Source organism: Heloderma suspectum, chromosome 5, assembly GCF_057233095.1.
Source record: "Heloderma suspectum isolate Gila_16-S chromosome 5, 16-S_ref, whole genome shotgun sequence".
Taxonomy (NCBI): domain Eukaryota; kingdom Metazoa; phylum Chordata; class Lepidosauria; order Squamata; family Helodermatidae; genus Heloderma; species Heloderma suspectum.
Window position 1 is genome coordinate 47,072,595 of NC_139462.1, and position 27,339 is coordinate 47,099,933.

General features: G+C 44.0%; 2 protein-coding genes across 2 annotated transcripts; one reads left to right on the top strand and one right to left on the bottom strand.

Moving 5' to 3' along the window:
* Nucleotides 1-720: 720 nt before the first annotated feature.
* EXOSC9 (exosome component 9) lies at nt 721-11,782 on the top strand. The gene is made up of 12 exons (XM_084855945.1): nt 721-873; nt 1,903-1,997; nt 2,427-2,546; nt 2,665-2,767; nt 3,729-3,866; nt 4,637-4,719; nt 5,114-5,246; nt 6,923-7,011; nt 7,961-8,107; nt 9,085-9,275; nt 10,166-10,241; nt 11,472-11,782. Exons 1-12 carry the CDS (start codon nt 808-810, stop codon nt 11,548-11,550), a joined length of 1,320 nt encoding a protein of 439 aa, XP_084712071.1. The 5' UTR covers nt 721-807; the 3' UTR covers nt 11,551-11,782.
* A 4,058-nt stretch (nt 11,783-15,840) lies between these two features.
* CCNA2 (cyclin A2) lies at nt 15,841-25,999 on the bottom strand. The gene is made up of 8 exons (XM_084855946.1): nt 25,758-25,999; nt 24,500-24,749; nt 22,611-22,723; nt 21,039-21,262; nt 20,289-20,493; nt 19,099-19,212; nt 17,259-17,392; nt 15,841-17,098 (listed from the first exon to the last, which is right to left on the bottom strand). Exons 1-8 carry the CDS (start codon nt 25,920-25,922, stop codon nt 17,047-17,049), a joined length of 1,257 nt encoding a protein of 418 aa, XP_084712072.1. The 5' UTR covers nt 25,923-25,999; the 3' UTR covers nt 15,841-17,046.
* Between the last annotated feature and the right edge of the window lie 1,340 nt (nt 26,000-27,339).

Consider the following 27,339-nt stretch of genomic DNA (forward strand, 5'->3'; position numbering starts at 1 on the left):
CGTTGTTTGTTTCCCATTCAGTGGGCATTAGTATGTAGACACCGAAGACCATGTGCGTTATAGTCTGGTTGTCTTCCTACATATTTTGAAGGCTATTATTGGGTGCTATCAGAGCTGTTCTCACTGTTGTGGCGCATAAGCCTTAGTCCATTTTTACCCCCAACTTTACGTCTCTCTCCCCCTCCCCCCCCCGCCCCCCCAGGATTCAGTTTAAAGCCCTCCTGATGAAGTTCTTCATGCTGTGGCCAAACACAGCATGACAAAAGAAATAAATAAAATAAATTTACAGTGCAATCCTATGTGCATTTACTCAGAAGTAAGTTGAGTTCAGCTTGTTCAACTTGAACTCAGCTTGTTCAATGGGGCTTACTCCAGGCAAGCGTCCATCAGACTGCAGCCTTAAACTGCAATCCTATACCCACTTGCCTGGGAGTAAGCCCCACTGAACCTAACAGGGCTTACTGCTGAGTAAACACGCATGGCATTGCGCTGTCGCCGACTTTGCTTTGGGCGCACTCCCCGCGCAGCCGGAAACCGACGCCCCCCGGCGTCGCTCGCTCCACAACGAGAGTTTGCTTTACGGCCGCCCGAAGTCGCGCTCTCCCTCGCCCATGACGTTCTTTCTATGTGCAGCCTCGTTGCTAAGGTGAAAGGAAGCGCCGGCTTGACTACGCTTTTAAACTTGCGCGCTCCTGTCAACGTCGCTTGCCTATGACGTCCGGAGAGCACGTCAGGTAGCGAAAGGGAAGGACTGCGGGCTCTGGGACGGGACCGGGCCGTGGAGGCCAAGAAGAAGCGGCAGCCGCTATGAAGGAAACGCCGCTGTCCAGCTGCGAGAAGCGGTTCCTGTTACGGGCTATCGAGGAGAGGAAGGTGCGAGAGGACACGTAACAACAGTGTACCGACCCCCGCGCAGGAGGCCCCGTGCACAGACGCGGCGCCGCTGGGGTGGTCTCTCCGCGTGCGCGCGGAGAGCTGGAGAGAGGGCAGCCTCAGCCTCGCTCTCATCGTTTCCCCTCCCCTCCTTTTTTTTTCCTGTCTCAAGGGTAGAAGAGTAGCCATCATTTACTTAAGTGGCAGAACTGTGACTCCCTATGAAATCCAGTGTTTGCCCTACTTAAGAGTAGACCCATTGAAATAAGTGTGACGTAAATTAGATTAACATTGGAGCTGGATGCTCTGTACGCACCAGTTGGTTGGGTTACAAGCGCCCTCACCAGAGCTAAGCAGTGGCTCCACAAAAACTAGTTTTGGGACACAAGGGGGATGGCAAAAATCATTATTATGGAAGCAAGGATTGTACTCTTCAACCATACTGTGAGTGATAATTGAAGGAGTAAGGAATAATCTGGGGGAGCGCCTGCTGCTTCTTAGGCTCATCTCTGATAAATGCACACTGAAGCGTATCATTCTGTAATCCATCGGTGGACAACTTGTGGCTCTCCAAATATTTTGGCCTACAGCTCCCATGATCTCTCACCAGTCAGTACCTATGCTAGCTGGAGCTGATGGGAGTTGTAGCCTTCCTGGTGTTTTAGCCTACAAGTTTCCCACCCCTGCATGTAGTCTCATTGATGGGTTTCTTATGGATAGGATTTATGTGTCTTTAATAGCTGCGTAATAGGCAAAAGTCAACCGGTGAAGCTTGTGGGCATGGAGATAAAGAGATAGGGGAAAACTACACTCTGTTGACCTGTGCTTGTCATATAGCTAGTTCAAGGCACAAAAACCCTGTCCACAAAAAGGCGGCAACCCTAGAATTAGGGAGGGCTGGGGTACATTTCTGGATTGTTGACATTATGCCCTTAGGTTTCTGCATCTTTTTCTATACTTCTGTTGCTTTCTTCCCCAGTTGCTTTCCACATTTCCCATCTGTAACACTGCTCTTCTCTGACTTTGTAGCGTCTGGATGGACGACAGTGCTATGACTACAGAAACCTCCGCATTTCCTTTGGGGCTGACTATGGCTGCTGTATCGTGGAGCTTGGGAAAACTAGGTATTTCATAATAGGGGATGCAGACCCACCTGCCTTGTCTCTCCCCCCACCCCCCATTATATCACTCTGGCCTCAACTGGAAAAAATGTTGTGCAGCCTACCTGGAGTCCTGCTCACTACAGCAGGCAGAGGAAAGGGGTGGATGAAAGGATAGAACAAGGTTGCTATGGATTCTTCCACCTGATCTCCTGCTTCATGGAGAATTTAAAGGTATAATATCACTTTTTGGCTTGCAGGCCAGCAACCCTACTTCTGCAAGTCATAAAGAAGTTACTGTTTTTCCCAGGGAAATTCAACCTCTGTGTTAGACACTGGAATTTTAGAATGTCTCCTTGTTAGCTTTCCTATAAAATGTAAATAAATAGCAAGATGTTGAAATTTTATTCTAACACCTTGTGTTTGGGGCTGGGGTGGCATTTCTTTTTACAGAATTCTTGGACAAGTGTCATGTGAACTTGTCTCCCCAAAGCCAAGTCGTGCAACAGAGGGTATACTTTTCTTTAATCTTGAACTCTCTCCTATGGCATCACCTGCTTTTGAGCCCGGAAGGTATGTGATTTCCATCTCACACATCCCAGATGTTAACAAGCAAAAATAGCGCATGGAAATTATTGTTTCTGTTTTCACATTTGTTAGTAACTAATCATTTTTTTTTTTTCAATTCTAGACAATCTGAGCTGCTTGTAAAACTGAATCGACTGTTAGAAAGATGCCTAAGGAACTCCAAATGTATAGATACGGAATCTCTTTGTGTTGTTGCTGGTGAAAAGGTGTGCAATTGCATGAATTCTGAAATGTGACAGCAGACTCCCTAGTCTTTATGTTTGTAGAATTCATATGCCTCAAGTCACAATCAATTTTATTTTTAAAATTAAGTTATATATCTGTATATAGATTTATGTGATGATTTATGATTTTACACGTGATAGCTCAATCTGGGCTATATCCAATGTTAGTCTATCTGAAGTCCCATTCATTTCAATGGGAATGCTCTAAGTAGGACTAACATTGGATACAGCCCTGTGTTCTTAGATTTTTCTAGCTCTCTACTCCTTTTTGCGTCATGTGTTTTTTAGATGGTGAGACTACGAGCAGGGACTTAAGTTTCCTGTTTTGGTACAGCACCTAGTACATATTAGGTACCATTATAAATAATAAACAATGATTTGCCAGGAAAGCCATGTAATTGATTTTAAGTAGCCTGATCCTTTGCACTGATTATAACCATGCAGAAATTTTTTGAGAGCGTGAATGGTATTTGGCAAAGGTATTTTAGATTTTTGTTGAATATTAGAGATTCTGGTATTGTTCTAATAAAAGTTTTCAATAGAAGGGTATTGCCTGGGGAATTGTCAGTATTATTTTGCTTGACTCTGTCCTTCACCTATAGCAAGATACTCTTTTTAGACATTTTCCATTGTGTGTAATCACTGAGAACGCAGTTTTGAATACTCCTGGAGAGACCTTTCTTCCACGTTTTTACCCAAAACTTGGGGACCACCAGAGGCTAGGTGTGTGTGTTGTGTATACACACACATGCACATGTATCATTATGTTCACGTGAGTTTTGGCCATTTGCTCAAGTGTCATGTTTTTAACAAGGAGTTACTAGGTAAATGTGTGGACAAAATATGGCTGGGTAGAGGTTTTACACTGATATTTCCTGAACCATAAAAGCACGTTACTACTTTGTGAAGAGAGAATTGAAATAGCTTGCTTGTTTCTTCTGAGGTGTGGCAAATTCGTGTGGACCTGCATGTGTTGAATCATAATGGAAACATTATCGATGCTGCAAGTATAGCAGCAATAGTGGCATTGTGCCACTTTCGGAGGCCAGATGTGTCTGTGCAAGGAGAAGAAGTCACACTGGTAATTTTCTTTGGAATTGCATATTTACTATGGGGTGGGCTAACTTCTGACTTGCGTGCGCTACTTCCCCCCCCCCCCCCCCCCCCAGAATCACAATGGCCCACCAATGTGTGTTACAAAGCAAGACAACATACTGGATCTTCTTGGCAATTAAGGCATTACTTATCTATGCCAAATAAACTTGAGTATACCGTCTTGGCTTAAGAACATAAGAAATACTTTATTCGGTCAGAACAAGGTCCAGTGTTCTTTGCAGTAATCCCAGCAGGCACTTGGTGGTCTACCAAAAATTGGCTAGTGGGCTACAAATTCTGTTCATATCTGGTCAGTACATCTAAAATGTATCCTACTTATTTTGGACTTGTGATGTCCATGTGTTACACTTGAAGTCATAAATAAGATATCTGTATGTTTAGATGAGAAAGAGTTAAATCAGCTCTAACTTAGAGTCTCCACTTAGACAAGGGGGAAACCATGTATGTCACCTTGAGCTCCTTGGATATCAGTGTAAGTAATAATAGATATATTATTAAGCTGCTTACATTTATTAAGTAAAGTTTTTCTCAGCCCTCTTAGAGATAATTCTGGAAATTCTGTGACAAATAATGAAAGTACTGTAACCACTCAGTTTGCTTTAACGTGCAAAAAAGTGGTTCCAGGTGGTTCTTTTAATTTTAGAAATGAAATATCAGTAAACATTGTCAGCTACGTATATTCTGCTTTCTTGTTAGGTATGCAGTTGGCTAAGTAAAATGTTGTTTTATCTTTAGTATACCCCTGAGGAACGGGATCCTGTCCCTCTGAGTATCCACCACATGCCTATCTGCGTAAGCTTTGCTTTCTTCCAGCAAGGGTAAGTTAGCATTGTTCCACTGGCTGACAGCAGTTTGCCAGTGTTACTAGAATTCAGGCACATATAGACCAAAGGGGAACCAAATGTTTTGTTTTTAATGTGATAGTATACCATCTTAATCCTCTGTGTGTGCACATGTGTGTTGATCTGAACTGTTTTGGGAGACAATTGGAAGGTGGGATAAAAATACAGTAAATAAATAATAAGTTGAAAAATCACTACTACAGTGTAACACAACTGGTTTTGATTATTTTTCACCATGTGTTTGTGAAATGTATAGATCTAAAATCTGCATTGAGCATATAGCTAGTACCTTGCATAATATCTTGTTTGGCTTTTCATCTGTCCACCTTTTTGAGGCAAACTTTTATTGCTTGTTTTAAAATTATTTCAGGACCTATTTATTAGTAGATCCCAGTGAACAGGAGGAACGAGTAATGGATGGCCTGCTTGTGATTGCCATGAATAAGCACCGTGAGATTTGTACAATTCAGTCCAGTGGTGGGATTATGTTGTTAAAAGATCAGGTAATATGAAAGCTTCTGAAGAATATTAAACTGTGGATCACAGTTTATAGGAGTAATTGTTGGTGTCCCACAGTTGGTTAATAACTTCTTTACATGTAATCATAACGTGATCTTAATTCCAATTTGAACTGGATAGGAAATTTTAAATTATTAGGTTGGATCCAGATTGCACTCATCAGGGTTCTGCTAGGGATTACAGGACCCTCTGGAACAGTGTGGGGGGCAGCACTGGGCACTGTAGGGGAATAGGAAATTTGGAGAAAATTGTTGCCCTGTACTCTTCCTCCACTCGGAAGCTTCTACTGGATCCCATTTCCCTCCACTAATGGAAGGAGCCCTTCTGTTTGCAGAGGGGCAAGTCTGCATCCAAACCATTGTGTAGAGCACATGTGTGGGAGAGGGAGAAAGAAAAAACTTGCATTTGTAGGAGCCCACATCAAGGACAAAAGTTTCCGGAAGCTGAACTTGTCCAATTAGTCCATTGACCATTTGAATGTAGAGAGGCCTCTCCATATTGCAAATACAAGAAACTACAGAAATTATATCCTTGATTAAAATTTGCTAAGCCTTTGTATAAAACCGCTTTTAACCTAAGCAGGATGTAACTTCTAGTGGGACAGCTATTGGTTAATGACAGTGCTAAAATTGCAGTTAGGCTGCGTAAAACTTCCCATCTTAGTAAAGTGTTGCTTACAGCATACTTTTGCTCAAGTACAGTGAAAACTGTCCCTTTGTTGCTGTCTTGTAAAAATGATTTGCTACATGAACTTTGACAAATAATCAGGTTTACTACCTCAAAATGTTGATCACTTCTGCAGTTGTTGCTGAACTGAAAATGTCTCTTCAATGGAAGAGTGCTGCTGCTTATTCTTATACAACATATAAACAGATGCAGAATTAAACAAGTTTAGTTAAATAGAATACAAGGTCTATATTTCACAGCTGAGAACATGATAGCCCTTTCACATTTAAACTTTTTAATTAAGCTTCATATTAATGGGTTTAGGGTGCAATCCTATGGCTGCTAGTCAGCGGCTAGATGGACGTAAGACAGGTCGGCTCCCTGAGAACTGACCTCCACCCCCTCCTGCGCTGCCTTATAGGCAGTGCAGATCGGCTCCACACTCGTAAGAGGAGCGCGGAGCAGCGAAAACGGGGTGTTCTGTGAGGGGGAGAGGGCAGACGTGCCTTTCTGACACTTCCTGTGCATTGTCCGCTGTCCGCCCCTCCCCCCCGCTCTGACTTCCCACGGCTAGACAGCCAAAATAGGCTGTCTAGCCGCAAATGAAGGGCGGCTGAAGCACTGAGGGGAAGATCCCCTCCACTCTGCTCCTGCCTTGCATTGGATAGGTGGTCACCTCCGAGTTTGGATGCAGCTGCCTATCCCAATAGGATTGTGCCCTTAAAGATTTATTTTTACTGTTCAAAAGGAGAACGGTTCCCAGAAGCCTTTGCAATGGTGCAGAGACCTCTGGGCCATGATTTGAGTTCATGCTGTCTTCACTCTGCCATCTTTTTGTTACTTGATCCTTCACTATCTGGGTGCCAAGGCACATGCATGTTTCTTCCCCCAGTTTAATAACTTGGCCATCCCTGACATGGAGCAAACACATCCTGTGATGAAGTCTTTTTAAACTGTATTTGCCCATGTTATAATACTGATTTGTTTACCACAGGTTCTGAGATGCAGCAAAATAACAGGGGTTAAAGTAGCAGAAATCACAGAGCTAATTCAAAAAGCCTTGGAGAATGATAAAAAAGTTAGGTGAGTGTTGAAAATGCTACATGACACATCACTAATTTGTTGCCATTTAAAGTAGTCTACAAATTTGGCAAGTCATGTTTTGTAAATGGGTCTGCCTTTAAATTTGGTTTAGAAACTTCAGTTGGTTCAAAATGTGATCACCAGGATGCTGGCACATATTACATCCTGCATCATTTGCTTGGACAAATGGGAGTCGGCATCTCAAACCAACACTGCGAGGTAGGACAGGTTGCAAGACTTTGGGCCGGTTTGCACATAAATGCAAATCATGAGTTGATTGGGAGTGAGCGAGTGCGCTGCCTCCAGCACACTCCTTGCTTTCACTGTTACCTCAATCATAAGTTGCTTTCATGACGTCGGAACCTGGGCACTCCGGGTTGTTAGGAGTTAAGCAACCCAGAGTACCCAGTTTTGGATGCCATGAGAGCAACCTTTGATCAGGGCGACCGTAGTTGTAAAATGAAAGCAGAAGTGTGGAGTGCACCGGAGGCAATGGGCTCACTTGCTTCTGCTTGTGCCCGACAAATCCCATTATGCGCTACCAGGTCATTCTTTGTTTCAACTGCCATCAATCATAATAATAACTCTTAGCTTGCGTATATGGGAATCCAGGCTTGTGGCTTGTTTATTTAGAGAAGAAAAGGCCCCTTTTCCAGAACTTCCTTAAATTCCATTACTTGTTTTTAAATGGGCATTGAAAACCCTTTTTATTAAATACAGTGCTCTGATTTCTACCATTTTTATGTTGATACGTTTTTACTTGTTTTCATATTTGGCTGTTCTTAATTGTTTTGTAACTGTGAGCCATTTTTGAAAAGTGGGATATAAATAATTTAATGTTCTTTATCTGGTAAGAAGGAAAATTGCTTTTGTTTTGTGCAACCTATCAACTATTCTAAATTTTTATTCACATGTTTACTTCTAAAGGAACTTTTTTTTCTTTCAATAGGAAACAAGGGGAGAAATTCGGATTTGCAGAATCTATTCCCAACCAAAGAATAACTGCCTTTAAGATAGAACAAGCCCCTATTGATACTAAAGATGTACAAGAGCAAGCTGAAGAAATAATTGCCAAAGCATTACCTCCTTCAGAAGTGTATCTTTTAAAAATTATTATTATTGCATCTTAGCAGTGAGTTAGGTGACTGGGTTTGTGGTGCTCAGCAGGACAGGATCCCATTCCTCAGGATCGTGCCTGGAGGCTAAGCCAATACTGTGGAGAGCCTTACTGTGGAGAGTAATTAGAACTTTGGAACTTTGCAAAAAGAAAAGAAAAGGTCTTGAAGAATGATCCAGACCTGTTTTTTGACAGCAGGATCATACAGCCCGCAAAGAAACCACATTTTAAGACACCAATTTAATTGTATTTATTATTTACATTTGTATGCTGCCCCATAACATCAAGTTCTCCGGGCAGCTTACAGTAAATAAACATAAAAAGTTAGATACAAAATAGAATGAAAACCCATAAAATCAAAAGCAACATAAAATTCAGCATGAAATCTAGCATTGGATGAGCATTCACCACAGTGGGGAAATATAGCTACTAGGGACACTCAAAAAGGTGTATAGATATTTTAAAAAGTCATTTCACACATGTTGTGCACCATAATGCACAGGTGATCATGATAGTAACTTATTCCTATGGTAATCATAATAGCAATAGGTGTACTATGAGGAAAGTATTCCATTTTGCCAGGTAGAAAAGGCAGCCAATGCTGGGAAAGCAGTGCAACCTTAAAGGAAGAAGGTGTGCAAAGATTTGTAATAACTGCACACTTACTGTTCTAAAGGCTATTATGAAAAAAGGCCCTAGAGTGGTCACCACTACGCTGTGTTCATTGCGCTGTCCATACATAGGTGACCATATATTTCTTTTTTTTTGGTCAGAAAAGCATAGTACATTTCTTCACACCATGCTCATTACTGTGTGGAGTATTCAACACAGGCTGGAGCTTGTTCCTCCAAACTGTAGAGCAAACCGGGGCACAAGGTCTGAGCCAAAAAACCCATCAAGTCCATTATACTGTAATATATTTTGGATAACTGCTGGATTTTTCTTAATGAGGCTAGTTTGGCCAAGCCAGTTGTATGGACTTCTGGCACAGCCCAGATTGGAGAAAGACTTGAGAATTCATGGGGAGATTTTGAGGAATCTGAAAGGGAAGAGGAGGAAGATGAAGTTGCCCAGGATGAACCTGTAACAGTAGAAGACCAGAATATGGAAACAGGAGATGCTAGTGTTGGAACCAGGAATCAGAAAGGTTAGTATCTTTTTAAACAAACTTGCTTTTAAAAAAAACTTTGGGGTAAAATGGAATAGGAAGATGTAGTTTCAGATTGCACATTAGTTTCTGCGGATCTGTTTCTACTTTGGTGCATGCTAACTCTAGGTAAGCAGGAGTTCTTGGCCAGATAGGTCTATATGCAGAGACAGGACAGGAAATTGTTTTCAGAATTTTAAAGCAGAATAGGAAATTGCTTCTCAGTTTAAAACCATTTCTGGTCTGCCAGATCATCAGCTGCAGAAAATATTTTGACACCTCTTGCTGTGCACACGTTTCCCAGATTCCCAATTGGCTGTCTGATTATGGCCCTTGAACAACATTATACTAGAAAATTAGGATGAAAGAATACTGCCTTGAATAATGTTGGCCTACCCTCATCCTAGAAATTGGTCTCTTTCTAAAGGAGGGACTGGAATAGCTGTTTTGCCTGTCCCCTGCACTATGTTGCTATTGAAAGACAAGTAATAGCTTGTAGTAAATTGATAATTGACAATTTAAAAAACATGTAATAATTATAATAAAGTGCTGTATCCTTTTGAGACCAAAATGTTACACAGGTATCGCCCTATATCTGACTTTATTAGTAACATACTAATGATTAACCTTGGGGCCAGCATATATGATAACAGCTGCCATGTGGCTTGAAACGGTTCTTCCAGATTGCTTGGAAAATGTCCATTCCTGACCAGCCATTGCCAGAAATGTGTGGGGGCTAGTGTGGAAAATCTCCACACAGTGTATAAGAACTATGTAAGGAGAAGCTTGAAGAAATTAATGGTGCTTGTCTGAGCCAGATTCAAGTGGTATATGACATGTAAACCAGTCTTTAGAAACTATGCACTAAGGAATTTTCTTGTATCTTCAAGATGAAACAATCGTGTTATCTGACAGCGAAGAGGAAGACGTTGTTATTCTAGAGCCAGAAGTAACACACAAAAAGAGGTAATTTCAAGGACTTTTTCTTTTCATAACTAAGGGTATTTGAGAACAATTAAGAACATAAGAGCCATACTGGATCAGACCAAGGATCCATCTTATCCAGCATTCTGCTCACTCAGTGGTCAGCCAGCTGCCTGTGGGAAACCCACAAGTAGGACATGAGTGCAGTAGCACCCTCCCGCCCATGTTCCCCAGCAACTCATATACATAGGCATACTGGAGGTAGCATATAGCCAGCATGATTAGTAGCCACTGATAGCCTTAACCTCCAGGAATTTGTCTTTCCCTTTTAAAGCCATCCTAGTAGGAAGCCATCACTACATCTTGTGGTACTGAATTCCATAGTTTAGCTGTGTGAAGTGCTTCCTTTTAACTGTCCTGAATCTCTCACCAATCAGCTTCACTGGATGACCCCACTGGGTTCTAGTATTATGAGAGAGGGAGAAGTGTAAGTGGGGGCTCAGACCAGCCCCTGGTTGGTCAGCTGCTAGAGCATGGTTGGACATCATAAATCCATTCACCAGGGCATGGATTTCTCCTCTGGCAAGCATAATACCCAGCACTACAAAGATCACTCTCCTGGAGGTCTCATTTCCATTTATTTTTTAACATTCAAGAAACTCCAAGTCTTTTCCAAGCATACCATGGTACTCTCCGTATCCCTTTGTGCATGCTGATGGCAAGAGCATTGCAGCCTTCATAGCTCGATGACCCTTGTATATACAATTCTGATTCTGTAATCTGGGCAGGTGGGTGGCAGGTGCATTTGCCCCCACAGCAACCTTTAACTTGTGGTGAGTGGGGCAGAAGTGAGTGGGACACCACCACCCCTCTCTCACCCAATCACACACGCCCATTCAGAATCACTGGAGGAGGGGAGGAATGATCAATTGGAGACTGATCAGTGATCCTGATCAGGATTGAAAAGACTTAAAAGTACCTGCAAAGATCGTTCCCAGGGGCAGGATGAGGGGCTTTAAACTCATCAACCCCAGTGGTCCTTGATCAAGGGAGTGATTTCTCACTACTAATTGTTGAGAAAACAGCAACAGAGAGCAGGACTCTGTGGCCTGCACAGAGAATGGTCAACAGCTGGATGCAACCTCTGGGTTGCTCACATGTGATAGACATGTTTGGTTCATGTAGCTGAGAATCAAGGTATTGCAGTCCATTCTGATGTAACAGAATGCTATATTTGGTTTTATTTACACTTAAATCTTTTTCTCCCCACAGAACAGAACCTTCCCCCAAACAGCACAGCACAAATAAAAAACCAGTTGGCAAAAAGAGGAAAAAAAGAGCTGTTTTATAAAGTAAAATATAAAATTAAATCTTATTTTTGTACATTATTTTCCTGCTCAAATGCATTATTCCGTTTGTGTATTCTATAACATATATTCTTGAAAGGAATTGTAATGGTGCCCACTATTGTCTAAATGATGTATGTATTTTCCCAGTAAACCTTTTTTATTCTGGTCCTGTGATCATCTTTATAGGTGCATCTGTACTTCACTTGATCATAAAATTTGACTTAAATTATTCTCCGTGCTGTAATTCCTACATTACTTCATATGCAAACTTCCTATGTTCAGTATATTCAGCCATACATGCAGCAGTTTATATGTACATATTCTTAGCCTTGCTCTTCTCTCTCACGTGCAGCTTAAACAGGGAATAGAAGGCCTGGCTTTTCAACTCTTTCCTGGTAAAGAAACTAAGTTTAATATGCCCCCATTCTGCAGATGCAGCTAACAGGAGTGTGTCCACATGTCCAGTTCATATGCAGGCAGTGCTGCAGTCTATCACACTGGCCAGTCATCTGGTGAGAACATACAGAGCCTTAACTCAAGCAAAAAGGTAGCTTGAATCATTAAGACTGATGAGCAGCAGTGTGGTAAAAAAAACACCAGGAAAAATAATGAATCTGTTCCAGTTGAACACTTAAAAGCAATACAGTCTAAAGACCTTCCAGTTTTGCAGCCAGCCTATAAACTGTCACTACAACCTACAATTTTCAAGGCAGGAAATGCTGTAACTAGAAAATGGGTCTATTTAATATGAGGGACCTATTCTTAATGGAGATTTGACTACCCCAAGATTGTGCAGGTTGTACTTGAAAAGAACAACTAAGTAACATTTCCTACTCTTTGTCAAGCTCAACCTTTTCTTTTTTAAAGTGAGGCTTTCCAAAATGAGCTCAGCAGGATCGCTGGGGGCAAAAGGAATCCAGACTGGGCTAAACAAGAACCCTCATTTTGTTGATGTGGAGCACTTCCTTATAGGAAATGTGACCACATGCTGTGGTATCTGGCCTGCTAGCCTACTCTATACTATGCCTATGTACCCTGTGGTGCTGGAGAAGACTCTTACGAGTCCCCTGGACTGCAAGGAGGTCGAATCAGTCAATTCTAAAGGAAGTCAACCCTGACTGCTCATGGGAAGGACAGATACTGAAGCTGAAACTCAAATATTTTGGCCACCTAATGCGAAGAGAAAACTCCCTGGAAAAGACCCTGATGCTGGGAAAGATTGAAGGCAAAAGGAGAAGGGGATGGCAGAGGATGAGATGGCTAGATAGCATCACCGATGCAATGAATATGAAACTGAGCGCACTCCGGGAGAGCGCACAGGACAGGAAGGCCTGGAATGCTATGGTCCATGGGGTCACGAAGAGTCGGACATGACTGAACAACAACAACCCTTCAATGTGTTTATCAACCACAGATGTAGTGAGTTTCATATTTCCTACCAAATTAGATTGGAACTTGCAGCTGGGAGAGGGGTACAGCTTCATTGTTTTCTGCAGAACAAATCTAACGCCTGTGAAGGTCATTGTTTTCCCATAGGCAGCTGTGCATCGTCTAAGCATTGGTGGCCCTCCCAGACCTAGTGAGCCAATAGACCATGTATATAAATGCCCCAAGTAGCCCTTGCATGCTACCTTCAGGCTGAGAAGGGAATCACCTGCACATGCCCTTTCCAACGTACATCTATGTCCCCTTTCCTTTTGTCACCATTGCAGCTGCCATCAAGAGGCACTACCTTCAAAATGGATAAAGTAGCTGCTGAGGAAACTCCCAAGATAGCTCCCACCCTTTCTGCAGCTTTGGAGAGGAATTACTTGGTAGCAGCAAAAGAAGGGTGAAGTGAGAGTTTACAGGAAGGTGATGCTACATGGGGGAGAAGAGGACTGGCAAGTGTTTCCCTTTTGCCTAGGCTCTGCCACTGCAAATGGTAGAGGTCCCTACTCCTAGCGTCAATCAGGGGTGTATGATCGTTATGGTCATGAGGGTTGCATGTGATGTTCAGGGGCCACCCGCCCACACACCAGCAATCCTCATACAGATTACTTTTTCCTTGCTGCCAACAGCGGGGAAAGCGATGTGTAACAAAATGGGAAGCAGTTGCTCAGGAGTGAGTGGTGAGGGAAGCTGCATTTATCCTGTGCATGAACACAGGGTTGAATGGCTTATTTTTGAACACCTTGGGCACCTGTAGTAATCCTCTATTCCTTCTCTATAATGGAGTAGAGGCATTCAAACCAGACTGCATGAAACTTTTCTCTTACAGAAGTCAAGACAACAGGATAAGGCCATGGCAGAGTGTCCTCTAGTCAATATCTAAGCAGCTTTATTTGTAACTTTTTAAAGGAGCTTAGATATTGATTACAGTGAATGCTCACAAAAGAGGTTTAATTTATATTTGTTTTCCCATTTCTTAATGTTAAAAGGTAAGGCACATCGCAAGTAACTGGTTGCTTGCTCAATCACCAAATGCTGATGAGGGTGTTAATGAAATACATCAACACCACTTCCAATACATCAGCTACTTCAGGAGTTTAATTCAACTGGGGCCTTAGTTTTACTAGCCAAGCCACTCGCACCTATGGTGATTTCTACAGCTTAGAAGGGTGGGGGGAAATTCAGCATGCTTGCACAGCTGGATAAAGGCAATGGGGACTCATTTTCTGTCAGATTTCGATATCAGCCCCATAATTGTATTCAACTACACAGTAGCTAGAGCATAGGTAGGGAACCAACAGCTCTCAGCCACCCTGCTCAACTTTCCTAGCCAGCCAGCCAGCCAATCAGACACCAGCTGGGTGGCACGGATCAGATCACTGGGCTGGGGGAACTTCACCACCCCCTGTCCCCCAAGCAATCCTAGTCAGGAGTGCCATTTCAGAAACAAACCCTGTCCTCTGCCTTTCCTGATCAATCTTCCATCTCTTTGCAAGGAACAAAAAACTTTGGAGAATATTGCAGCCCTTATTTAGGTAGAACATGGGGAAGACCAAAAGGGAACTCTTCTCCCAACAACCCCCTTAGGGCACAGTTCTATGCATGTTCATCCTAAACATGCATAGGATTGTACCCTTAAGATATTAAGAGACAGGAGACAGGGCTAGGGAAGTGCTTACATTTAGCTAGCAATTCTCCCCCTGCTCCTGCCCAGTTAGTGGCATCTGTGATGGAAGCCCTATTCTTTTAATTCTACATGTGGAGGCAGGCTACATATATTGGTGATGGAGGATTTCGGCACATGTACTGGCACTATTCTTTCTTACCCCATAGTCTAGGGCTCAGCCTGACAAGGTCTGGGGGCAGAGGCCTTCCACACGTCCAACGAGAGCCAGTGTGGTGTAGTGGCTAGAGTGTTGGACTGGGAGCCAGGAGATCCGGGTTCTAGTCCCCACTTGGCCATGGAAGCTCACTGGGTGACTTTGGGCCAGTCACTGACTCTCAGCCCAACCTACCTCACAGGGTTGTTGTTGTGAGGATAAAATGGAGAGGAGGAGAATGTAAGCCACCTTGGATTCCTTGCAAGAGGAAAAAAAGGTGGGATATAAATGTAATAAATAAATAAACTCTGCTCTCCAACTAATCTATCAACCAGGGCACAAACAGTGGTGATTTATTGGAGGTTTAGAGCCAGCATTTTTCTGGTTAATCTGTTCTGGGCCAGGAGCTGTTTAACCATCTACAGTCCACAGTCACTGGCTATGTGTAAACCTTGGCTTCTTAGCTTCCTGTGCCATGTGGGCATGGAGAGGAACACATGCTGTGTTTGGAACTCAACAGGGGCAACAGCCAGTAGATACAAGAAATGGAACTCCCACTTACATCATAGATCTGCAATGAAAGCAAGAAAATACGCACACCTTGACTGATCTTTAACAGTTACAAGCCTGGAAATTAATCACTACTGTTATCCCCCTATTACAATCTGGAAGACTCAACTGATCAATATTGGCTTACTTAAGGTATCCAGTGAGGAGGAAAGAAAAAGGAGCAACAAAAGGCTGCTGCCACTACTCTTGCTCATTCTTTCTGTCAGCAATAGACAGAAATGGCAAGGCACAACTGTTTTCCTCCACCTAGCCCTTGCCACCATAAACTCCCTGTGGTTAGACTGGCCACTTTCACCCCAACATCCTTTACTGATCTATCTCCCTACCACCCTACATTCTTAAGTAGAGATTTGCCCATCATCTTTGATTCTTCCTTGGATTGCCAAGGCTCTATCTGCATGTTCCCAGTGGTTTACAGTGGTATTATGAATACCAGTACAAAAGTCTTCAGTTTTGTTTTGTTTTTTGTTTAAGAAAAATGCATTCTGGTACTAGTGAAGTCTGCTTCATAAGGCAAGTTACTACTGAGCCCAAGTCCTTTTAGAGGATTTTATTGACCAGCTTTGAGGTGGTTTACATGTAGATCTCTCTATGCATTGGTTTACTGTAAGTACATCATGTCAAGCAGTTAAGTCTTGTTTACAGGAATCCAATCCTACTTAAATACGTATCTAAAAGTTAGACACCCTTACAATATAGAAAACCTTCTGAAATGGGCTTTCGTTTGTACAAGACACCCACAACTTTGATCCTGCCACAGTACTCCTGGATCACACCAAAATATTTGAATAGCTTCCCACGCCAAAGACCTTAACTGCTCTGCATCCCAGGTACAGGTGGTAATGTTCGTACAGCAGCACCTTTGCTGAAGTAGCCCTCATACACTAGTCAAGAACTCCCCCTTAGCTCTAGCACGGAATACATGGCCTCCCTACAGGTCAGGAACCTGGCTTGCTCAGCAGCGAAGAGATTAACTAGTCCCACTTCATGACCTCAGTGAGTACGAGGCAGGAATGGTTTTCAGACAGCAATAGCTACCTATAGCCTCCCTGTTACAGGGCTGCTACTTCTTCCCTGTGTTTTCTAGATACAGCTGCTATGGGGTTAAGAGCAAAAGCTATTTATGCAGTGTTTTATAAGCTACTTTTAGCAGCATATACTAAGAGGCAACTGGTACAGACATCTAGTAGCCAGTTAAGTTTCTCAGTTGATAGCAGGAAGTGTCACAGTAGCTTCACTTTCAAATATTAGGCACCAGCTGACTTTTCCAAATATGCTGTTGCAACTTAATTATACATGGAGTCTACAGAGGGACTGAACCCTAGTATCTCACATATGGAGACAAGATTCCATTGAACTATCTTGATTTGCCGTTTAGAGTCAGAATCCCCACTTAACACTGCTCTTGTTTATAAAAAGGTTGAACAGTGACACTGGAGTGGTTTCCCTGCATGGTTTAAGTCGGTTTCAATAGAACTTTAAAAGGATCTCTAGTTAAGTACTTAGAACAAGATTGCATGTACAAAAGTTTACATTAAAACATTATAAAAGTAGAAAACTTCATAATTTTCTATGGTAATATACCAGAGTGATTGAAGTCTAAATAAAAATTTAAAACTGTACATTTGCTATTCTGGGCAATATACACCTTTGAGATATCAAGTCTTAGTTTGATTGTTATGATAAGTTTAGTCTCTCTGGCGGGTCAATGAGCGATACTGCATTGTACCTGAAAAACAAAGAAGTCACGTTAAATCTGACTTCTGCTCTCCTGCACAGTCATTAGCTATTTTGTGTAGCAGTTACTTCAAGGAAATGCTAGTGTACCCCAGCAGTTGTTTAGACTGTAAAACAATGCAAGATCAGCCACAGTCGAGTCAAATACTTACTTTACAGCCTTGTATTTCTCCCGTATAGACTGTTGTGTATGCTGTGCTGCTCTGTGGTACATCTTGTGGAGGTCCATGAGACAAGGCTTAAGATTTTCAGTTGTGTATCCCGTCACTTTAGCAAGAGAGTCAGTCTGCCAAGTAAATGTCAGGTGTTAACTCTTCCGTTTGGCAGCATTCATAAAAGACAGTTTTTATGGAATTGCTTCTATTTGTCATGTTTTGTCCAAATAAAGTTGAAGTTTGGTCTGTCCCTAATTCTGTTCCTTTAATAAAGTGTAGGGAAAGCTTTAAAGGGAGAGGCCATATGACCATATACTGTCCTTGTGCAGGTTCATCCTTATGGTAACTGATTGCTAGGTTAAGAAGCAGAAGAGACTGAAACCAGCTTAATGTTCAGAACTTGATGGGAGCCCCATAGTTTATTGCCTAGGGAATCTTATGCAAGAAGAAGGGAAGTGCCATAGCTTAGTAGTAGTGCATATGCCTTGCATGCAGAAGGCCCCAGTTTCAATCTCCGGCTTCTCCAGGTAGGGCTAGGAAAGAATCCTGCCTGGTATCAGCTCTCCAGGGTTCCAGTCAGCGCTGATGGTACGGACTAGATGGACCAATGGTCTGACTCAGTATAAAGCAGCTCCCTGCCTTCCTAAGACCATATCATGCTTAACATGGGTTTCCCTGGGAAGGTGATCCTCGTCAAATCCCTTAAGCAGGAAATTGTGACATACAGTCATGTCAAAAACTCCAGAGAGTTTAGAAAGCTTATGAAGCCAAGTGGGGAGGAAGAAGATTGGGGCACAGAATTAGTTTGTACAGGAAGTACCCCAACAGAGAGAAGAAATGCTACCTAGGTTCCAAGGCCAGAGTAGCTGGCTATGGCCATGAACACTTAGGCTGAAAACCTTCAGCCGAAGGTTTTTCCAAGTAACAGTAACAATCCTAAGATTGGGCTGTTGACTGGTGAAAGTGACTGGCAAAATAAAAGCCTGTGAAAGTTACAAGTCGCTGAATTTTAGAAAAAGAATAGTTAAATTGCATACTTTTTCTTTATCTGGGCTTTTTCTGCTGTGGCACCCCGGCTCTGGAATGAGCTCCCTAGTGAGGTTCGCCTGGCGCCTACATTGTACTCCTTTCGGCGCCAGGTGAAGACCTTTTTATTTTCCCAGGCATTTTAGCTTTCTAAATTTTTATCTTTGCTGTTTTAAATCTGTATTTTAAACTCCTGCACTGCTGCTAGGTTTTATTGTGGTTGTATTGTTATATTGTGGTTTTAATGTTCTGTATATTTTAAATTGTTTTATTGTGTGTTGCTTGGATTTAATTTTTGTGAACCGCCCAGAGAGCTTCGGCTATTGGGCGGTATAGAAATGAAATGAATGAATGAATGAATGAATGAATGAATGAATGAATAAATAAATAGCTTTATATGTTCCTATGTGCCTCAAGGCAAGAAAATTGCTTGTCCTCTTCAGTAGCAGTTAGTTGCATTTATATAGTGCTCATCACTATTTATTTCCAGGGCAGTTTGTAAGGGATAATACATAACAATCAGATCAAAGTAAGACAGAGCTGCATAAGACTGCTCAAGTTAGAAGACCTGGGGAAACAGAGGTCCATCTGGAGCCAAAAAACAAAGAGAAATCCATGTAGGTGCCAGGGGAGCCTCCGTGGAAGAATGTCCTACCCAGAGCACTATAACCCCCTCCCCTGTTGCCACTTGCCTCATCTCAGCTGGCATGGGTAGCCAGAGGAGGGCCTCCAAAGATGATCTCAGTATACAGGCAAGCTGACATGGGAGTAGACAGTCCTACCTCATAGGATCAAGCGTTTTTATACATACCCATGTTTTCCCAGAAATTGTATAGTTCGCTATATGAAATGCTGCAGCAGCAATTACTGATGGCAAGTATTTCAGGTATGTATCAGCATCAATTAAACTCAGTTCTCCCAGGTACTGCAAGGGAAAAAAGCTTTTAAACTTCACTTCGAGTATCAAGATACTCTTGTACATTTTCCATCAAGCCATACAAAGCCAAGCCTTTTAATCAAAACCATTTTAGGTTTAAGAGTTTATTGTGAAGTTCTAAGTAGCTCTTAGGGAGTTTATGCAGGTTTCCAGTTAAAAGCCTGCCCCACCCCCTGCATTTTTGCCTTATGGAAGCCACAATTTGATGTTTGACTTATTCCCCTGCACTGAGCAGGGGGTTGGACTTGATGGTCTTATAGGCCCCTTCCAACCCTACTATTCTATAATTCTGTGATTTAGAACAGAGAAGCCATGTAGCCCACACATAACAGGACTAGCTCTGCTGCAAAGAGCAGTAGCTACATCACTGTGTCCCCTCCTATGCTAAATAGTGCAAGCACAGGAGAATGATGCAGGGGTGGGGAACTAACGGCCCACAGGCTGCATGCAGCCCTCCAAAGACATTTTTGTGCCCCTCCACAGAATTTGCTGCAGCAGCAAAAAAAAAAAAGCAGCAAATTTGCACGCAACCACAGAGGATGCTTCCTGCGTGCCCTTTCCTTGCATGATTCCTGGGATTTGCTGCTGCAGTAAATTCAGAAGAAATTTATCAGCAGGGTGTGGCCCCTGGTGGGTTCTGGCCCATCAACCCCTAGATATTGTCCACCCCTGGTCTATTGGGTACCTATGACACATGCAATTCAGTTTGAAAGCATGCTAAGCCCTCCCCTCTCAGGCTGAAAAAAAGAGTTGTCTTCTCCTCGCAATGTTAGATAGCTCTTAAGTGCTACATCCCTGAAACAAAGTTCTTCCTTGAGGGAGGGAAAAACCCACTAGATCACTCAGGAACTGCACATTAACTGCTCGAAGGGACTTCTTATTCTCAGGTTTCTTACTTCCACCCTTACTTCAAGTGACATTTACCACCACAGAAAACCATGAGAGCTATGCACGTTACAAAAAAAGAGAGAAACTTCATGTAATATTAGGTTAACCGAGGAAAGAAAGGCAAAATCTGTTCTTTAGAAAAACAAAGCCCTAAATTCAAGAAGTCCACCACTTACCATTGCCAGGTTTTCCACTTGGGAACTAGCTGGCTGATGTAAGAAGTATTGAGTAAGGAACTGGTTTATTGTGGGAGCTGCCAGGTCAAATGACAGGACTTTCAGAACTAAGTGCTCCATCCTGAGGACTTGTTTCTTTGTGTAAGTGTCATCTGTGATATAAACAAATTCTGCTACTTCAGGAGGGTAGATTTCCTCAAACTTCCTACAGTAGGAAGGAAAGCACCGTTGTATAACCATTGTAACCACCAAGCCTCATCTTTCCCCACACCCTTGTATAGTTTCACCAATACATGGGTTAGATAAGCAAAGTCGCCCATGGCATTTGCTTTTACCCTGTTTCATAGTTTTTTACTTCCAAGCAGTTAACTACAGATACTAGCTTCGGGAAATCTTGAACGTAGGCAAGGACGCATTAGTCCCTGGTATGTACTCGATGCCCTAGTTTGTGCTTTAAGCATCAGGAAAGGTTTGAAAAAAGCATGAAGTTGCAATAGCTTTAAAGAGGGGGTTTATAGATCCAAATCTCTATGGCTGAGGTTTAGTATTAGAAAGCTACACTGCATTTGTGTTAAGCAGAGGCACTTCCTAAGTCTCAGTAATACCTGCAGATAGTTAAGAGCTTGCCCAGGTACAAATTTCTTCCTGGCTGATGGAGCTCTTGAGTTGGAGAACTTGGTTTCATAAGGCACTACATAATGTTCCAGCATAAATCAAATACAGAATTCAGCAGGCACTTGGTTTACTTACGATGCCAACAGCATGGCTGCAGTTCCCACAAGCTGAAGCTTCCCTCTTAGTACTGACATTGAAGAGAGAAACCTGTCAATGTAGTTTACAGCCAAGTGCAAAGTCTCATTCTGTAGTTTGTATTCCTCGCCAACTTCCACTAGCCAGTCCACAAGAATAGCACGCATGTTATTTGTGATGTCTGGCTGCTTCTTCATGTAGCCCACTTTGGGTTTGCATTTCACCTATAAAACAAGGCACTTGTTTTTTGTGCTGGGAAGACTGCTGACAAGTTCTACTACTCAACAGCAAAAAAAAAAAAGTCATCAAGTCTTGGCCTCAGTTTGTGCTCCAGTTCTAGATTTTGAAGGAAGATGCACTAAACTTTCAGATCAAGTTCATTTGCCCACAATTGGTAGGCAGCCACCTGTGTAGGCATACAACAAGTTGAATGGGGAAGGAGTTATCCTATCTTAGATATGTTAGTTCAAAGCTCCTTTTTGACATAGGAAGAAACTGCATTGAGGCTGCCCACTAGTTACTCAAGTCCTACTTCCAATTAGATGAAGGTTTACAAAGATTTGCTATGTGGGTGGCCAGGAGAGCGAAGACAGACTTCGTAGATCATCTGGAACCAATGTGCCCCAGCTTTACCTTAGCGCTTCTACCTATATTCACAATTATGCCTGCTCCCTGTTTGCTCAAAAATAGCTCAAGCTAGCCTATTTTTATGACTGCAAGCCTCAACCTGTCCCTCCTCAGACCAAGTCGTCAGGCCACACCCCAATTGATAAGATGTTAAGAGAAGCTGCATAAGTTACTCAATGGTAGTAAAATGGTAACCAACTTCCACCACCAACCAACTTTACACAGCATTAAAAGGCCATTGGCTTTTAATACAGGTTATTGCAGTTGCTACTCATGCCAGACAAATGGCAGATTGCAACGCTGAATATAAGGCAACTTAGAATAGATGAAAGGAGTAGTAACAGGACTTACATGCATCAGAATTGCACTGCATAGGCGAATTTAACAATTAACATCGGTTTAGCCTGGTATGATTTCACATACATTTTACCAGGGAGCCCAGCCACGAACGCTTCATAAGTCATCAGTAGTCAACTGTGGAATAAGCAGTTTTCTTGTTTCCTTAGCAGTTTTCCTGGCTGTTTGGCATACGCCACTGATCAATTGGGACAAGCTTCGGCTCTGTACAGGCCCAGGTCTCCAAGTAGTCATACTATACATGCAACTGTCCCCACCCCCTTTGCCAATTCCACTAGGTTTGTTGAACCTGTAAGTAACTAGAAGATATAGGCCACTTTTCTCATTCTGCGTCCTAACAGTTACATAGACCTTATGCAGCAGGCTCCTAAGTATGCCCTCTAGACAGGGTGGGAACCAGGTATCATAATGCAACTCCAAGGGGACCAGAAAAAAGGGGCAGTGGTCCAAAATACCCCAACCCTTCTTGTCTAAGCAGTTGGAAGAGCCCTGAGGGTGTTAGGTGCACAAGCTTAGAGGGGTCTTGAACCCAATTCGGTAGCTCTCCTCCCTCCCTAGCTCCCTCCCCCGTGTATAAACTGTTCTTACCTCCATTTCCCTAAGATACTTGTAGATGTCTTCAATGTAGTCTGGTACATGGTTAACATTCATTCTCTGTTCTACTTCTTGGACTATTGACATATCCATAATACTTGGGGATCCTAAAATGTAAGATATAGGTAGATTAAAGTTTTAGCCTTAAAGGCAGCCTAAAAAAATCATTTTAATTAAATAGTTCTCAGTCTTATGAAGCCACACATGCAAGGCAGATAAGGAATGGTACAAAACAACTGAAGGTTTCATTCTTTCAAATCCAGTATTGTCTTGCTTACATACCAAATCCAGTGTTTCCCTTAGGTACCATGCTTATGTACCATGATCTCATAATAAAACTTCCTTCAGTTTCAAGTAGTAACTTCTTCCAATCATTCACCAGAAACCCTTAGGAGCATGTCTAAGCCTCTCCAAAACTCTAAGCAGCAAGAGGCATCTCTGCCGGCAGTCCACCTCAAATGCACTCCCCATCATAACTACAGCTGTAGGGTTTTGAACTGTGGGACAGGACCCAGGAGTGGTCACAAGTCCTAGGAGTGAGAATTGTTGCTAGAAGACAAGCAGCAGGGATGCACTGCCTTTCCTCTAAAAGCAGCAGCTGAATGAGCTGCTCAATTCTTGGCCTTTATGTCCATGACTAGAGCAGCTCTGCCAGCCCCTTTCCCCCTCACGCCTCTGGCCCAAGCCTGTGGAGCAGCTTTCCCCAACCTGGCATGCTCCAGATGTGTTGGGCTACACCTCCCATCATCCTTGGCCAGCACGGCCATTGCAAGGCTGCTATAGAGCCTGCCTCCAAGCGGCCACCCTCTCTTCCGCCAGACGTTCTAGGCACGTCAGTGATAGCTCCCATCTTGCCATCCCAACCACTTTCACTCCCTCCCTCTCATCCCCCATATAGGATGAGCATGAAGTGTGCCCCTCTCCTCCAGATATAAACCCCTCTTGCTGCAAGTATCACTCAGTTCCCTGCAGGGTCAGCTTGTGGTCCAGGGTGTGAAAGTGATAACCCTCACCCCTCAGAAACCACAAGGTAATCAAAGTTCTTCCTTCACAGGAATGTTTGAACTCCTGCTTTGTATACACCCAATGGTGCACCAGTTCTGGTCACTTGTATCCACCTTAAAATAGGCAGGACCAGCCACACAAAAACAGGAGATAACAGAGGGAAGGAGCAGCACTTCCAATTTTAAACTTTACTGCAATCCACAAGCCTGCACAGTTAACAGCAGAATGCATGTAAGGCCCCGCACCAGGCTGGAATAAAGGGTTGGTGCTTGAGTGAAGGGTGTATCCTGGAAAGAAGAGTAGTTTTGAAATTGTGCTCCCTGGCTTCAAGGTATATGGGGACTCTGCTATAGTACCAGACTTCTTCAATACCAGCATGATCAAATTGATTTGGGAGTCAAACTACATGTGAAGGGGCTCAACTGAAATATATGTGCTTAAGTTAAAGATATTTCTAAGTCAAGGAAGCCATTCAGTTCCACAATAAGGTTCCAAAACAAAACACCATCTGGCCTAGCCCAGCCCTGTAAAAAAAAAAAAAAAGAAAAGCAAGATCTCTTTTAAGGGGGCAGCTATCTTGTATAATTCAAGTAGAGGGAGCCAGGAATATCTTGTTCTTCAGAGTCAGAAGGGTGTTGGTAGTTCAACTTAGGTTTTTAAATAAAAGACATTATAAGCATCTGCTACAGCTGAAATTGACTAGATTTGAATAAGATTCAGTAAATGTCACATCCAAACAGGCACCTGCAAGAAAGGTCAAGGACATCTAACAGGAATCAAGCTCCAACTCTTAGCAGAGACCCTAAATGCAACACCCAAGAGCTGAACAAGTTACTACTACACAAGCCTTTTCCTATAAGGGAGGATGTAACCCTCACCAGAGCTAAGATCCATTGGATTGTCTATAGGTGTCAGAGGTTTCCTGGTTCCCATTGAAGCAACAGCTGTCTTCAAACCTAGGGCCTCTTCACTTGATGAAATCTTTTTGGATATGTGCTTCTTCTGTCTTGTGCCATCAGGCTCATCCATGTGGATGGTAAAGGCAGGCTGCTTATTCGCCATTTTACCCATGGGAACGACAACATAGTTCTCATCATTTGTACTCCACGGTATTTGACTGAGAGGAACCTGTAACAAGCGGAGTTTACCATTAACAACCAGACACTCAATATTTCCATTCACCCCTGTGAATGTTGTTCTCTCCCATGAACCAAGAGATTCCATTTAAAATATATATATATATAAAATATATATCATCATCATCTATTTGCATGCTGCTTTTCCACAAAATTGCCCCCAAAGCAGCTCACAAAATAACAAATGAACAGCAAGAAATATAGCGTAACACACAGAACACATTATTTTCTTTGCTGTTAACTTGTTATTTTGTGAGCTGGTCACAGTGGTTAGCGTCAGTCTAGGGCTGGGGGATCCATTTCAGACCCCCACTCCACCATGAACATGCAGACCAGTCAATCTCACGCAGCTAAGCCTACCTCACAGGGTTGCTGTGAGGATAAAAATAAATCGCAGGGGAAGAGAACTAGGCGCAGCACGCTGAGCTCCTTGGAAGTAGGATCGGGCAGTAGCGTTATAAATAACGTTATTTGGGAGTCGGCCCAGCAGGGCTGTACGTAGCTTTGCTGAGATCCTCATCGCCTCGTTTGGAAGGCCCAAGAGGAGCGACAGTGGCGCGTGGCGAGTTGGCGCTCTTCCTCGGGGCGAGCGCTGGGCGCCAAGCTCCCTTTTGTCCTCCTGGATCGCGCTAGCGCGAGCCAAGCCAAGCCAAGCCCTCGCCAGCCCCGAGAGCCGGCCTTCTCCTCGTCCTCCTCGCCGGCCTAAGAAGCCCCGCAGAACAAGCGCCCCCGCTCCAGGAGGACGAAAGGCGCCGAGACGGCAGTGCTGGCCTGGCGCCTTCACCCACCCCGGAGAGAAGAAGCTATTACTCTTTTCTGGATGCGCCACGCGCAGAGAAGAGGGGCGGCGCGGCGCGGGGAGGAGGCGGCGAGCTCTAAGATGGCGGATGCGGGGGCCGCCGACCTCGGACACCAGCAGATCCACTCCCTGCCCCGCCGAGGGGGAGGACGGCGAGAGCAGCCGTCCACGCCGCCCTCCGCCGCCGCCGGGCCTCTTTACCTGCGGCGGGGCCGAGCAGCGCTGATTGGCCTGCAGCAGCCCCAGCGCCAGCCGGTGTCCCAGGGCGCCCGCGAGCTGGGGGGCGTCCTTCGGCCCGGGGGGCACATTCTCCTGGTTCTCCCGATCCGCGGAGGAGTCGGCGGCGACTGCGGAGCCCGTCAGCATGATGGCGGAGCTGACGACGGGATCGGGGGAGCCGAGCGGGACGCGAGTCGCGCCTCTCCGCAGCCGCTTCTGGCTCTTCGGGGCCCGCTCCGCTTTCGCCGTTCAAGTAGCCCGCGACGATTGAATCGGCCAATGAGAGAGCTCCTCTCCTGGCGTCACCGCTGCCACGGGAGCTCGCGAGGGTCGAAAAGCTCTGAAACTCGGAGGGCGGGGCTTGGGGTTCAAATACACTCTCGGAAAGTGGGCGGGGAGAAACGAAAAGGGGTAGAGGAAGAGGGCGGCGGCGGCGGGCTACGTGGGCTGCGGGGATCATTTCTGCCCCCGCGGGCGGCACCATCAGGGCGAGAAGCTGTCATTGTTATCGCGGAAATTGCCGCCGCCCAAGGGCAAATGAGGACAGGCTGGAGATAGGCCCAGGGAAGGTTCTTTTCCTGAGCCTCGGGTTGAAAATGGCCTGGAGAAGGCCCTTGCCTAAGAATTTGGGAAGTCGCTGTCTGTCAGAGAGAGAGGAAGCCGGACTGGTCTCGAAAGAATAGGGGCCTCAGTAGAGGGCAATATCGTATATTGTGCTTATGAGGAAATGATGCGGACAGCTCAGTGCTGGAAGTCTTACGGAGTTCTGTTGGATTCACAGGCTCAGCACCAGTGCCCACCACGATTGGGCAAATGGGGCCTAATGGCCCACCTGGGCTGGCACTGCTTGTCAACCCCCCACCCATGTGTTTCTTTTTAAATTTTTGCAACGGCAGCGGGTGTGCTATAAAGTGAAGTGCAGGCTGAGGCTTCAGCTGCCCTTTGTCTTCATTTCCTCAAAAACAACGAAGTCCTGGGACCAACTCATTTAATCTGGCCTAAGCTTTTATGGGCACTGCCCACTTCATTCAATGCATGAAGGGTTAACTTCAAATATGCACAGGTGGGGTGGTTCTGGGAGATGTAAACTTCGTTGTTGGAGGGAACTGAAATGCAAAATACAGTTATAATTACCTTAACAGTTGTCATTTACAAAAAGTTGGGTGGCAACACAGACTTCCTCTGACATAGAGGCATACTGGAGAAAAGAATGGTGGACAGCTGCAGCATCAACTAGCACTTTGCAGCACACCTACCACTCTTGGGCCGGTTCATACAATTGCAGTGAGGGAAATAATTCATGGTGGCTTCTTTTTCCAGCCCATGGGTTGAGGGTTGCTGCCCACTCAGAACAAGCCATGCTGCCCAGGTCCAGACAACACAGCAAGCTGCACCAGCAAGGGTAATTAGGGAAATCCAGCCCACACACGCAGTGGGTTTAACAAGGCACCATGGATTGTTAACCATCTGGCAATTGTGTGAACCGTGTCAATGTGTAAAGAAATCAAGACCCCTGCCCAGCGTTGCCTCGTAAGACTACTGGGAGGGGACTGAAGGCCCCTTG